Source organism: Mauremys mutica, chromosome 6, assembly GCF_020497125.1.
Source record: "Mauremys mutica isolate MM-2020 ecotype Southern chromosome 6, ASM2049712v1, whole genome shotgun sequence".
NCBI classification, from domain to species: domain Eukaryota; kingdom Metazoa; phylum Chordata; order Testudines; family Geoemydidae; genus Mauremys; species Mauremys mutica.
Genome location: NC_059077.1, coordinates 24066504 through 24079311, shown reverse-complemented (window position 1 = coordinate 24079311; position 12808 = coordinate 24066504). Strand labels below are relative to the sequence as shown.

Below are 12808 nucleotides of genomic sequence, written 5' to 3'. Positions count from 1 at the left end.
ACAGTCTTAAATTTTAAGACTTTCTATTTCTCAAATAATGCATTATCCTACGATCTCTTCTACAACTTTAAATAAACCACTATCACATCTTTTTATTATAGTACACTGTACATGAGAACGGCCATACTGGGTCAGACCAATGGTCCATATAGTCCATTATCCTGTGTTCCGACAGTGGCCAATGGCAGGTGCTTCAGATGGAATGAACAGGACAGATAATCAAGTGATCCATCCCCTGTCATCCATTCCCAGCTTCTGGCAAACAGAGACTAGAGACACTTTAGAGCAGGGGTTGGCAGCCTTTCAGAAGTGGTGTGTTGTGTCTTCATTTATTCACTCTAATTTAAGGTTTCGTGTGCCAGTAATACATTTTAACGTTTTAGACGGTCTCTTTCTATAAGTCTATAATATATAACTAAACTATTGTTGTATGTAAAGTAAATAAGGTTTTTAAAATGTTTAAGAAGCTTCATTTAAGATTAAATTAAAATGCAGAGCCCCCTGGACTGGTGTCCAGGTCCCGGGCAGTGTGAGTGCCACTGAAAATCAGCTCGCGTGCCGCAGGTTGCCTACCCCTGCTTTAGAGCTTGGTTTTGCATCCCTGCCCATCCTGGCTAAAAGCCCTTGATGGATCTAACCTCCATGAACTTATCTGGTTCTTTTTTGAGCCCTGTTATAGTCTTTGCTCTCACAACATCTTCTGGCAAAGAGTTCCACAGGTTGACTGTGCGTTGTGTGGAGAAATACTTCTGTTTGTTTGTTTTTTTTTTTTTTTAAACCTGCTGCTTCCTATTAATTTCATTTGGTGACCCTAGTTCTTGTGTTAGGAGGAGGAGTAAATAACACTTCCTTATTTCTCCACACTACTCATGATTTTATAGACCTCAATCATATCCCCCCCCCTTAGTTGTCTCTTTTCCAGTCTGAAAAGTCCAAGTCTTATTAAATTCTTCTCATATGGAAGCTGTTCCCTACCCTTAATCATTTTTGTTGCCCTTTTCTGTATCTTTTCCAATTCCAGTATATCTTTTTTGAGATGAGGCGACCATATCTGCAAGCAGTATTCCAAATGTGGGCATACTATGGGTTTATATAGAGGCAATATGATATTTTCTGTTGTCGTCTCTCTCCCTTTCCTAATGATTCCCAACATTCTATTAGCATTTTTGACTGCCGCTGCACATTGAGTGGATGTCAATGACTCCAAGATCTCTTTCATGAGTGGTAACATCTAATTTAGACTTCATAATTTTATATGTATACTTGGGATTATGTTTTCCAGTGTGCATTACTTTGCATTTATCAACCATTTCATCTGCCATTTTGTTGCCCAGTCACCTAGTTTTGTGAGATCCCTTTGGAACTGTTTTCAGTCAGCATTGGACTTAACTATCTTGAGTAGTTTGGTATTGTCTGCAAATTTTGCCACCTACTGTTTGCCCCTTTTTCCAGATAATTTCTGAATATATTGAATAGTACTGGTCCCAGTATAGTCCCCTGCGGGACACCACTATTTATCTCTCTCCATTCTGAAAACGGACCATTTATTCCTACTCTTTGTTTACTATTTTTTAACCAGTTACCAATCCATGAGAGGACCTTCCCTCTTATCTCATGACATCTTACTTTGCTTAAGAGCCTTTGGTAGGGATTTTGTCAAAGGCTTTCTGAAAATCTAAGCACACTATATCCACTGGATCACCCTTCTCCACATGCTTGTTGACTCTCTCAAGAAATTCTAGTAGGTTGGTGAGGCATGATTTCCCTTTACAGAAAACCTGTTGACTCTTCCCCCAACAAATCATGTTCATCTATATGTCTGATAATTCTGTTACTATAGTTTCACCCAATTTGTCTGGTACTGAAGTTAAGCTTACTGGCCTGTAATTGCCAGGATCACCTCTGGAACCTTTTTTAAAAATTGGCATCACATTAACTATCCTCGAGTCATCTGGTACAGAAGCTGATTTAAATAAGTTACATACTGTGGTTAGTAGCTGCAATTTCACATTTGAGTTCCTTCACAACTCTTGGGTGAATACCATCTGGTCTTGGTGACTTATTACTGTTTAATTTATCATTTTGTTACAAAAGATCCTCTAATGATACCTCAATCTGGGATAGCTCCTCAGATTTGTCACTTGAAAAGAATGGCTCGGGTTTGGGAATCTCCCTCTTATTCTCAGCCATGAAGACCAATGCAAAGAACTCATTTGGTTTCTCCTCTATGGCCTTATCTTCGTTTAGTGTTCCTTTAGCATCTCAATTGTCCAGTGGCCCCACTGGTTGTTTAGTAGGCTTCCTGCTTCTGATATACTTTGCTTTTACTTTTTGAGTCTTTGGCTAGCTTTCCTTCAAATTCTTTTTGCACAAAACACAGACATTAACTAAATATAATTTTTTTTGTTTTAGTCTGCAATCATGTTAGTCATGCAGCTTTACTTAGTTTGAGACATTAATCAGAGATTTTTAACTATCTGCCAAACTACTCTACATGTGCAAATTGCTCATAACTGGCAAATCAAAACCAACTTTTCACTGAAACACTCCAAAACACTTCTCAATAACTGCTGTCTCTGTCAAACAGTAACTTTCTTATCCCTTCTGTTCCTACTGCTTTGATACACAAGCAGATAGTTATTCTGTAATGAGGACTGTGTTGGTGATTAGAAGCATTGTTTTTCACACTCCTTGTACTCAGCAGCTTGGGTCGTTTTGCTCAAACTTTCCAGCTTTCTGAGGCAAAGACTAGATTTGGAAAGTATCAGCCCATTGAGTGAAAGTTTTTTTTTGTTTGTTTGTTTTTTGTTTATAAAGATGAGTGACTCTCAAACTGAGTTATAATAGAAATAGGTACTACACTGTTATTACTAACTGCTCTGGGTAGAATTTTCAAAAGCTTCTAAGGAAGTTATGCACCCAACTTCCATTTAAAGTTAATGAGAGTTAGACACCTACTCCTTTAGGTGTTTTTGAAAATCCCACCCCCCAGAAATAATTATGTAATACATAGAAGGGAAAACAACCATTTACTTTTTTTTCACGTTGGCTCTTTTTTCCCTAAGATCTTGTTCTCTGAAAAAGAAACATTCTATGTAAGAAAAATATGAATATGTTTTACTGAACACAACCAAAAAAATTGCGTTACTTGTTGACTTCTGATGAGTCCCTGATAGAACGCCAGTCGGGACTACCTTTTTTTTTTTCCTTAAGAGAAATTGTCCTGTCCAGATATGTGCTGTTTGTGGTGCCAGTATTTATCAGCATAATTTTAAAGTGGGCTATAAACTAAATCTCTTATGAAACATCTTAGTCATGCAAAAACATTTAATTAAAACAGTTTTCTTCAGTGGCAAGACTGAAAGTAGTTTCTGGGTAGAAGTGATGAATGTTATGATATTTAGATTTTACAATTAACATGTGGCTCTCTGACCTTTTTTTACAGAAAACATAGGTGTTCCAAACCATGGAGTTATATCCCTGATGGAATTATGCCAATCTTCTGGCGTGTAGTATACTGGACATCACAGTTCTTAACCTGGTAAGTGAGGCAAATAGATGGCAAAGACCACAATAAAAATTGCTAGTATTTACAATACCTTTTAAGATTTCGTTCTGAAAGATTTTTACATTGTCATCTGATGGTCTGGCAAAAGAAAATTGTTTTGAAATCAAATATCTTACAACAATGTAGTTTCAATAAAGCATTTAAACGTGTTTAACTCCCATTAACTGATGGGGATTTAATAAGGAATATATCCAGTTAAAAACCAAAGCACTGGTAGTAAAACTTAGTTAAGTATATTTGTCTTGTATTAAGTCCAAAATTAAAGAGTTTTGGTTTAGCAAACTGAATGTTCCTTACACTGGCCACTGTGATGCTCGTAAAAATGGTCTTTCATTCTCTGCTGTTATTGCTTCTGTATACTCTTGGGGGAGCAAGCTCCACAATCTATATCTAATATTCTGAGTCAGAGAGATAATCTTAGCACAGAACAAAACAAGCAAACAAACAAAACCATTACTGCCCAAGAGCAAAATGTTACAAGGTCTCTCTGTTCAGCAGTGTTCTCTTTTTTTAGGGTGAATTCTTCCAAGAAATGTGTATAAAGAACAAATCCGACATTTCATCATTATGAGAGGCTATAAAAAGGACTTGGGGAACTTGAAAGCTACATGAGAGAAGGCACATGCCTGCAGTAGCTGCGACAAATATGTTTAAAGGGAAAACAATATGTATATGCCTTGTTTTAGATACATTGGGTAGTGTATTAATGTGAAACGATGACCAAGAGGAGCAAAGCCTGTAGTTCTCTCATAAGTGATGGTTCTTCATACTAAAGCTGTCTATAAATTTTAATCTAAACACAAGTTATTTCAGGGTTTACTGTCAACTAGATGTATCTAAAGAGAACACAAATGTAATAGGTAACAGGTTTTGCTAGGAGAACTCTGCAAGTGAAAATTGGCAAATAAGGTAAGATTTCTCCATCTTACATCATTAATGTATTTTTGTTTGGTTCTAGGATACTCTTACCTTTCATGCAGTCCTATGCTAGATCAGGAGGGTTCTCCATTACTGGAAAGATTAAAACTGCATTGATTGAGAATGCAATCTATTATGGCACTTACTTGCTGATTTTTGGAGCATTTTTAATATACGTGGCTGTAAATCCAAATTTCAATCTACAATGGTAAGAGTAATACTTTTGTAAGTATTTGTCTTTGTTCTTTAAAATGCGTTTGTATTTCTCACAATATCTCTGCAATGGAGAAGTTGGGCAGAACTAATCTAACCTAGAATTCTGATTTGCTCTAGACTTTCCCAGCTCTAGGATTTTTGCTGCCCCAAGCAAAAAAAAATTTGGCTGCCCCGCCCTTCCCAGCCCTGGGCTCCCCCCTGTACCCTCCTGCTGTCCCAGTCCTGGGCTCTCCCCCCACCCACACACACCCCCTGCCGCCTCAGCGCTGGGCTTCCCCCTTTCCTCCCCACCAGTGCCCTCCCTTCACCCTGCTGCTGCCCCAGCCCTGGGTCACTGGTAACTCGCTCCCAGGGCGGGTCATTCAGCAGGAATTTTGGATGTGCACAAAACACAGACAGGATTGGTTCCCATATGTTTACAGAGCTGCAGTAAAGTGGAACAATTTTCAGCTTGTGTGATTGGAGGATATCTGGATGCATATTATAAGACTGTCCTCCATAAATGAGGAAAAGTTGAGGTGCCTTTATTATTCTTTTGTTCCACTCTTTCTTTCTATGGGGAATTTGCTAATGCAATATCACTGTCTTCCTTTCAAACAAACAAAAAGGCAATGGCTGTTGAAAATAGCAATTCCAGTGCTAATAAGCATTTCTTGCTCAATTTTATCCTACTTTTTCTACAGCAAGTTACAGTGGATCAGTATATTTGATTTGGGAGAAATGACGTAAAAGCTGCCCAAACTGAGCTTGAGCACTCCTGAATTTTGAGGTGTTCAAATCTGGAAGGCAGGTGCTGGGGGGGGGGGCTGTGGGCTCCACGGGGGAGCATGGCAGCAACTGTCTGGAGCTGCATGGAGCCAGACACGCTGGTCTGAGTGGCACGGTAAGCGGGCTGGGGGTTGGAGAAGGGGTAGGGAGTTCCGGGGGGCAGTCAAGGGACAAGGAGCAGGGGGGGTTGGATGGGGCAGAGGTTCGGAGGGGCAGTCAGGGGACAGGCAGCAATTGGATAGGCATGGGAGTCCCAGAGGTTTATCAGGGGACAGGTAGGGGGTGGGGTCCTGGGAGGAAGTTGGGAGGGTCTCAGGAGGGGGCTGTTGGGGACAAGGAGAAGGGAGGCTTAGATAGGGGCTGGGGTCCCAAGGGGCAGTTAGGGGCAGGGGTCCCAGGAGAGGGGTATCAGGGGACAAGGACCAGCGGTGCTTAGATAGGGGATGGGGGTCCTGGGGGGCAGTTGGGGCAGGGGTCCAGGGAGGGGGCAATCAGCGGCTGCGGGCTGGGATTCAAAGGGCTCTGGGCTACAGGCAGCCGCAGGGAGCCCTGAGCCCTTTAAATCCCAGCTGCGGCTGGGAATCTCTGCGGGCAGCCCAGAGCCCTCTGACTCCCGGCCGCGGCTGGGATTTAAAGGGTTCTGGGCTCCCCGCGGCTCTGGGCTCCCTGCCCCTGCAGGCAGCCCAGAGCCCTTTGATTCCCTGCCACGGCAGGGATTCAAAGGGCTCTGGGCTGCCCGCAGGGTGCCGTGTGCGGGGGATTTAGAATTCCCCCGCGGGCCGCACAGTGAGGCTCCGCGGGTCGCTTGCGACCCATGGGCTGCATGTTGTGCAGGCCTGGTATATGGTTTAGTCTGATTTCCAATATTTTCTTTCTAGCACTTGCTTTTCAGGTGGCATTTCTGGAAAAACTTTTATTGGTCAGATATTTTTAGGAAGACTGTCATTAGAAAGGCTTGTGGTAGTATTGTCTGTTTAAACATTTCTGGGATCACACTTAAATTTTTGATCTGGGTCTTTATTTGCAGTTAACTTTGAAATGGAAGACTTCATTCAATAAATGTCTTTTCAAATCCTGGAATGTAGTATTTACAAATAAACTTGCTAGTATTAAAAAAGACACTTGAATATATCGAAAATAGTACAAATTAATATAAACCTCTATTGTCGTCTCTGGCATGGTAGTCTATTGCTCCAGCAGGTTTGCTGCTGGGTTTTCTGATTATTCTTTTCCCTCTTCATGCCCCCGCCTCTTAAGCTTCAGAGGCAGGAAAAAGGTGGCTCTTGTGTGTTGTTTTCCCCAGCATAGTCTGCCTGTCAGCACTCTGTATGGGTGCACCTGGTGAACAGCACTCGCATTGCTCCTTAAAGGCAGAGGTTTTTTGGTGGCTTTTTCTGTGTTTGTGAAAACGTAATTACTTACTGGAGGTCACTCTTCTGTTTTAGGAACCAGCTTCAGACAATTGGGATAGCAGCTGCCAACACCTGGGGTCTTTTCCTTCTTGTGTTGTTGTTGGGGTATGGTTTGGTGGAAATTCCACGTTCTCACTGGAATGGAGCAAAAAGGGGGTACCTTCTTATGAAGACTTATTTCAAGGTTGCCAAACTGATGACTGAAAAAGCAGATGCAGAGGAGAACTTAGAGGATATTATGGAGGTAAACAAGCTAATTTTAATTAAGAAGTATAAAGTGGTGAGGGTTTAATTATTCATCTTCAATTCCACTTCCTCAAAAGGAGGAACATTTTAAGTAACATGAACCTGCTTTAGAAAGCTACTGTCATGAAATTATTGAAGTGCCCAGAGATCCCAGTTGGGGTGCTAGGTATTGTATAAAATCAGAAGTAAAAACAGTATCTGCTCTGAAGAGCTTACAAACTGCTACATAGTGGTAATTTGATATGATATATCAGCAATGGGAACAGCAATCATCAAGTGTTGACTCTTGGAACAATGCTGATCAATAAGGGTGCATGCATGAAGATTTAGTGCACAGACCCCATTAATGCTCATGCAGCTTATACTGTTAACACTTCTGTGCACTACTTAAAAAACTTCCATTCTTAAAAATCTTGTCTTGTAATAAGAGATTCAGGATCTGTTTCTTGGTTCTATTTATACTTCTTTTTGACGAGTGAACAGAAGGTATATTTGTTTTCCAAAGAGATTCTCCTGAGAAATGCGCTACCATTATTCTTCATTCCTATGATTTGCCATTGAGCAATAGAATCATATCTTCTATTAAGAACAAAGTGTGAATCAAACAAATTCAACAACTAGTATTTACTGTCCTGTTCTAGTGCCCATGACCATAAAATTATGCATTCGACACTTGTGGGGATTTGTATGGTAATGGTAACTCTTCCTACGTATATACGGGGTATGATAAAATGGCAGCAGAAACTTCATCTCCTTATTCTGGGGATGTTTTGGTGACAGAGATACTGACAATTTTGCAGATTTATTAACTGAAAATTACACTCCCTGAGCCTTTAGAACTTCCTATATTCAATCATAGTCTATGGCCTAAAAAGCACTCCTGGCTGGAGCGATTGCTGACAGATTTTGAGGTCCAGTATCTGCAACCCAAAAGAACTACAACACAGGGTATCATTCGTTCTAGAAAGTAAAACCAGTGCTAAAATGTCTAGTATCTGAAAGCTTGTTGTGATTTTAAGGTTTGAAATTTTATGAACTTATTTTGAAAGTGAATGCACTATGCCTTGGAAATCTGAGATTCATAGGATATACATTCCTTGACATTGGTGAAATTCTTAAGGGCAGTAATACCTGTGACCTCAAACAGTGCTGACACCAGCTCAAAGAATTCAACTATAGATCTCCAGATAAACTTATCACTGATACAGCAGAAGAACTGTAGATTTCAGTTTTCCTGTAGGAGCACAGAAAACACCCAGATCCTTGAGTAAACTCTCATAAAATAGTTATCTCGTGCATTTCCAATAGGATGGAGGAAGATATCTGATTCTCCCCCATCTCTTTGACCTGTCCAAGACTGGTGCATCACTGAGTTCTTGGCTGGAAACAGCTGTGACAGAACTTGCCTATGTGATAGGCAGCATCTTCCATATACTCAGCTATTATTGATGCTTGTCAAACGTTCTCTGAAATGTGGCAACCAGAGATGAGGGCAATACCTAGGCAGAGGGATTACAGAATATTCAAAAAAAATCCTTAATGGCAACAAGGGGATTCTCTGAAGGAACCTGGGATGAGTCACTTTCTGCCACTTACAAGTTTACTTCCCACGTGAGTCACCACAACAAATATCTAAAGCCACTAGCAGTGCACCCTGGCTTATTTTGCATGCCTTATAACCATCTCACGTTGAATCACATACCAACAATACATGACAAAATCAGGCAAGAATAAAACTTATTTCTTATCCCCAAATTAAAACAAAAAGCATTTTCCCCTCAACGTGCCTGCTTAAAAACAGACCATCAGTTTCTGTTTTGTGTGCGCGCTCGCTCTCTCTCTCACACACACACTCTCACTCTAGCGTTTGTAGGGCTATTTGATGCGAAGAGTTTTTTTTTTTTTAATTTACTTTCCTATACTATAGGGAATATTGTGAAATTATTTTATATTGTTGATCGCATAATAAAGCTCAGCAACATTCATTGGTAAGAAGTTTCAAAATTTTTAAAGAATCATTTGGATTGGCAAGGACCTCAAGTGGGTCACATAAGATTTTCACTTAAGAGCTTTTAGCCACTTCATACACTGAAATGACATGTAATGTTTGTGGGTCGTGTTTTTTGTTTTGTTTTTTAAACAGGAAGTCCGTAAAGTGAATGAGAGTATCAAGTATAATCACCCTTTGAGAAAATGTGTTGATACAATATTGAAAAAGGTAATTAATGAATTCTACCATTTTAGAGATTCTTGCTCTTTTTTGTAAGTTCCTGAACATATCAAAACCTGACCTTTTAGCCCCTTTAAGACTCTCGTCCAATGTTAGAATTTCTTTTCTTGTGGTTTATTTTGTTTCAATAAATAAAAATCTTTTGAAAGCTGTTATTCTTAAAAGCTCGGTTAAATACCAGCAGTCCTAATAATGTTGTTATGAAATGTGAAATTATTAAATTGGGATTCTGTTTATAGTATTAGGACTTTTTCTAGAGTATGGAAAGCAAGCACACAGTATTTTTTAACATAATGTAACTTTTAAAAAAGATTTTTATCTTGATGATCTGCTGACCTAACACTTGAGTTATAATTTCTTGTTTATGAGCGTCAACCTCTCTATGTAATGACATCTGTGTAGTATGGTATATATCGGGTAGGAAATCTGTGGCATGCAAGCTGATTTTCAGTGGCACTCACACTGCTCGGGTCCTGGGGGGCTCTGCATTTTAAATGAAGCGTCTTAAATATTTTACTTTACATACAACAATAGTTTAGTTATATATTATAGACTTATAGAAAGACTTTCTAAAAACGTTAAAATGTATTACTGGCACACACAGCCTTAAATTAGAGTGAATAAATGAAGACTCAGCACACCACTTCTGAAAGGGTGCCTACCCCTGGTGTATATAATTGCTTGTCTTCTATAAATGTAGATGGGCTATTCTTTGGTGGGTGATATATATTTGTTTTCATATCAAGCACTAAAATTACGTTGTAAAGGATAACTGAAAAAGATAAATATTCTTTCTACTTCTATGTGCTGTATCCTATTCTGAATTTATTCATACAAACTTGAATAAAATACATTTTTCTTTAACAAGATATGTCTTTTTTTTATATTCTCAGAATGTGATAATTTACAGACAGGGAAAAGCAGACTCCACTTTTACAAGTAAATCCTTTGCAATGTCGGAGGGGAAAGAAATTGAATATTTTAAGTGAAATGCATTTCAGTTGCATCCACTGTCCAAAAAAAATATTTTAAGACTTCAATAAAATACCATATCCTACTGGTAATGTATGCTCTGCTTCCATAAATGAAGTATTTCAATTATTTTCCTTTTCCTACCAGTGTCCTACTGAATACCAGGAAAGAATGGGTAGGAACATGGATGACTATGAAGATTTTGATGACAGGCAAAACAACTATCCAAGTGAGAAAAGTCTGGTCAAACTTCACAAACAGGTAACTCGATAAGTTTCTGTTGCAACATCACTTCTCCTGCTAATGTATTCATTTAAGACCATTGTTTGTTCTAAATTAGTTGACATTTAAAATAAACTGAGATCCTTAATTTGCGTGATATTTTTATTCTGCTTGTAAAACCAGAACTGTTTGTTCTATTTCTGAAAGTGGAACAAAACATGTATTAATGTATGAAATTCAAAAGGAATATCTAGAGGAATAAAAATTGCTTATCCCATGATATGTTGTAGCGTGTAGTGATGAGGCATACCACTGTGTGCTGTAATGAAGAATCTCAAACAGAAATTGTAGTGAAAGTGCTCAAAACACATTGGGGAGATAGAGAAAGAAAATGGTGGGGGAAAGAAATGCTCAGTTTTGAAATACTCCTTTCACATCTCTTTTTATAAGTAGAATTAAATACACACCATCAAAAAATAGGCAGAAGTCATCTTTGTACCTGTTACTCCTTTTCAACTTTAGCAGCTAGTTTGTTCAGAGCCTTGTAAGTTGTTCCAGTTGGGAGTAGAAATTAATGACGGAATCTTATTCAGTGCAGTCTTGTCTGTTTACAGGGAATGTACAAAGTCCTGCTTCTCCAAATGCAGGAGAAACTAAAGTAGTAGTTTCTTAGTTAACAGGCCTAAACCACTTTCAGTCAGCACTCCTGACTCAGAACCTCTCTTTAGGCTTTTCCCAGGGTCACACCTTTTCCCAGGGCTTACAGACTGGTGCTTGGCTTTCTTGCACTCCTTCTGAGGCTATGTCTACATTGCAACTAGGAGGTGTGATTGTAACTTGTGTAGGTATACCGCAAGTACAGCTCCACCCAGGAAACATATATGAGTAGCTATCCCATGGTGCCACAACTACACTGCAGTTGTTACTCCAAGCTAGCTTTGATTTAACTAGATGAAAGCTAGCCTGGGTATATATACATCTGCTACAGTCACACCTCCCATTTGCAGTATAGACATACCCTAAGTCCCTCTCAGGCCAAATCTACACTATAGGGTTCATTTGACACAAGTTACGTTGGCATACTGCTGCCAGCTTTTGTATATCATTCGAGTGCGTGTACGCTTGGCTTTTTGTTGTCGCCGTGCCTTCTCACTCCAAATGGTTGCATCAATAGAAAATGTGATATGCCATGGGTAATATCCCAGTATTCCCTGCACCGCCATCCAGCTCAATGCTTTTGTTAAACATTTTTGCAGTGATTTGTGGGATAGCAGCAATTTGCCCAGGGATTTCTGGGAACTAAAGGTCAAGTTCCCATCCCATAATGCTTGTTCTATCTCATAACTTTTGCACTGTTTTTTAAAATTCCCAAAATCCTGCGTGCTACTTTTCAGTCTCTGCCATCTGCCTAACAGAAGTATGGATCCTGTAGAGCTTATCAACATTTTAATGACCATTGCTAATACAGCAGGGCCAGCCCCAGGCACCAGCGCAGGAAGCAGGTGCTTGGGGCGGCACGTCCGAGTCTTTGGCGGCAATTCGGTGGCGGGTCCCTCAGTCCTTCTTGGCGGGAAGGACTGGCCACCGAATTGTCGCCGAAGAATGAAGCGGCGCGGTAGAACTGCCGCCAAAGTGCCGCCAATGATGACCACTTTTTTTCTTTTTCTTTGGGGCGGCAAAAAAGCTGGAGCTGGCACTGTAATACAGGATGCACTGTTCTCCTTTGCGAAACTTGAATGAGTATTACTACAAGTGGGGATGTGATGAGGAAAAAGAGATAAGGAATATCTCAATAACTGGATGTTGGGCACAGTGAATAAATATGCCAGGTTGGTGCTGGCATTCATGGACTAGTTCCACACAGTGGTTTGCTGCTTCTGGTCCTGAGAAATGAGCAGTGATTGGTGGGATCACATTGTAATGCAGGTTTGGGATGATGAGCAGTGGCTGCAGAACTTTCAGATGCAAAAAGCCACGTTCCTAGATCTGTGTGCTGACCTTGCTTCAGACTTCGAGTGCAGGACACCAGATTGACAGCTGCATTGACAGTGGAGAAGCAAGTGGCCATCAAGCTCTGTGGGTTAGCAATGCCAGATTGCTGTCAGTCAGTGACCAATCAGTTTGGAGTTGGAAAATCTACAGTGGGGGCTGTTGTCATCCCAGTGTGCAAGGCCACTAAGCATTTCCTGCTGCATAAGACTGTGACTATTGGCAATATGCAGGAAATCAGAGTAGATTTGCAGCAATAGGGCACGT

General features: G+C 40.1%; 1 protein-coding gene across 3 annotated transcripts in view; it reads left to right on the top strand.

Annotated features, from left to right (window-relative positions):
- Window positions 1–12808, top strand: part of LMBRD2 (LMBR1 domain containing 2) — a 40775-nt gene that overhangs the window by 6172 nt on the left and 21795 nt on the right. For all 3 annotated transcript variants that reach the window (XM_045020926.1, XM_045020927.1, XM_045020928.1), the window contains exons 4-8: window positions 3446–3541; window positions 4527–4694; window positions 6916–7126; window positions 9272–9346; window positions 10478–10591. In XM_045020926.1, the coding sequence (XP_044876861.1) occupies window positions 3446–3541; window positions 4527–4694; window positions 6916–7126; window positions 9272–9346; window positions 10478–10591 (664 nt within the window). The remainder of the gene's footprint in view (window positions 1–3445; window positions 3542–4526; window positions 4695–6915; window positions 7127–9271; window positions 9347–10477; window positions 10592–12808) is intronic.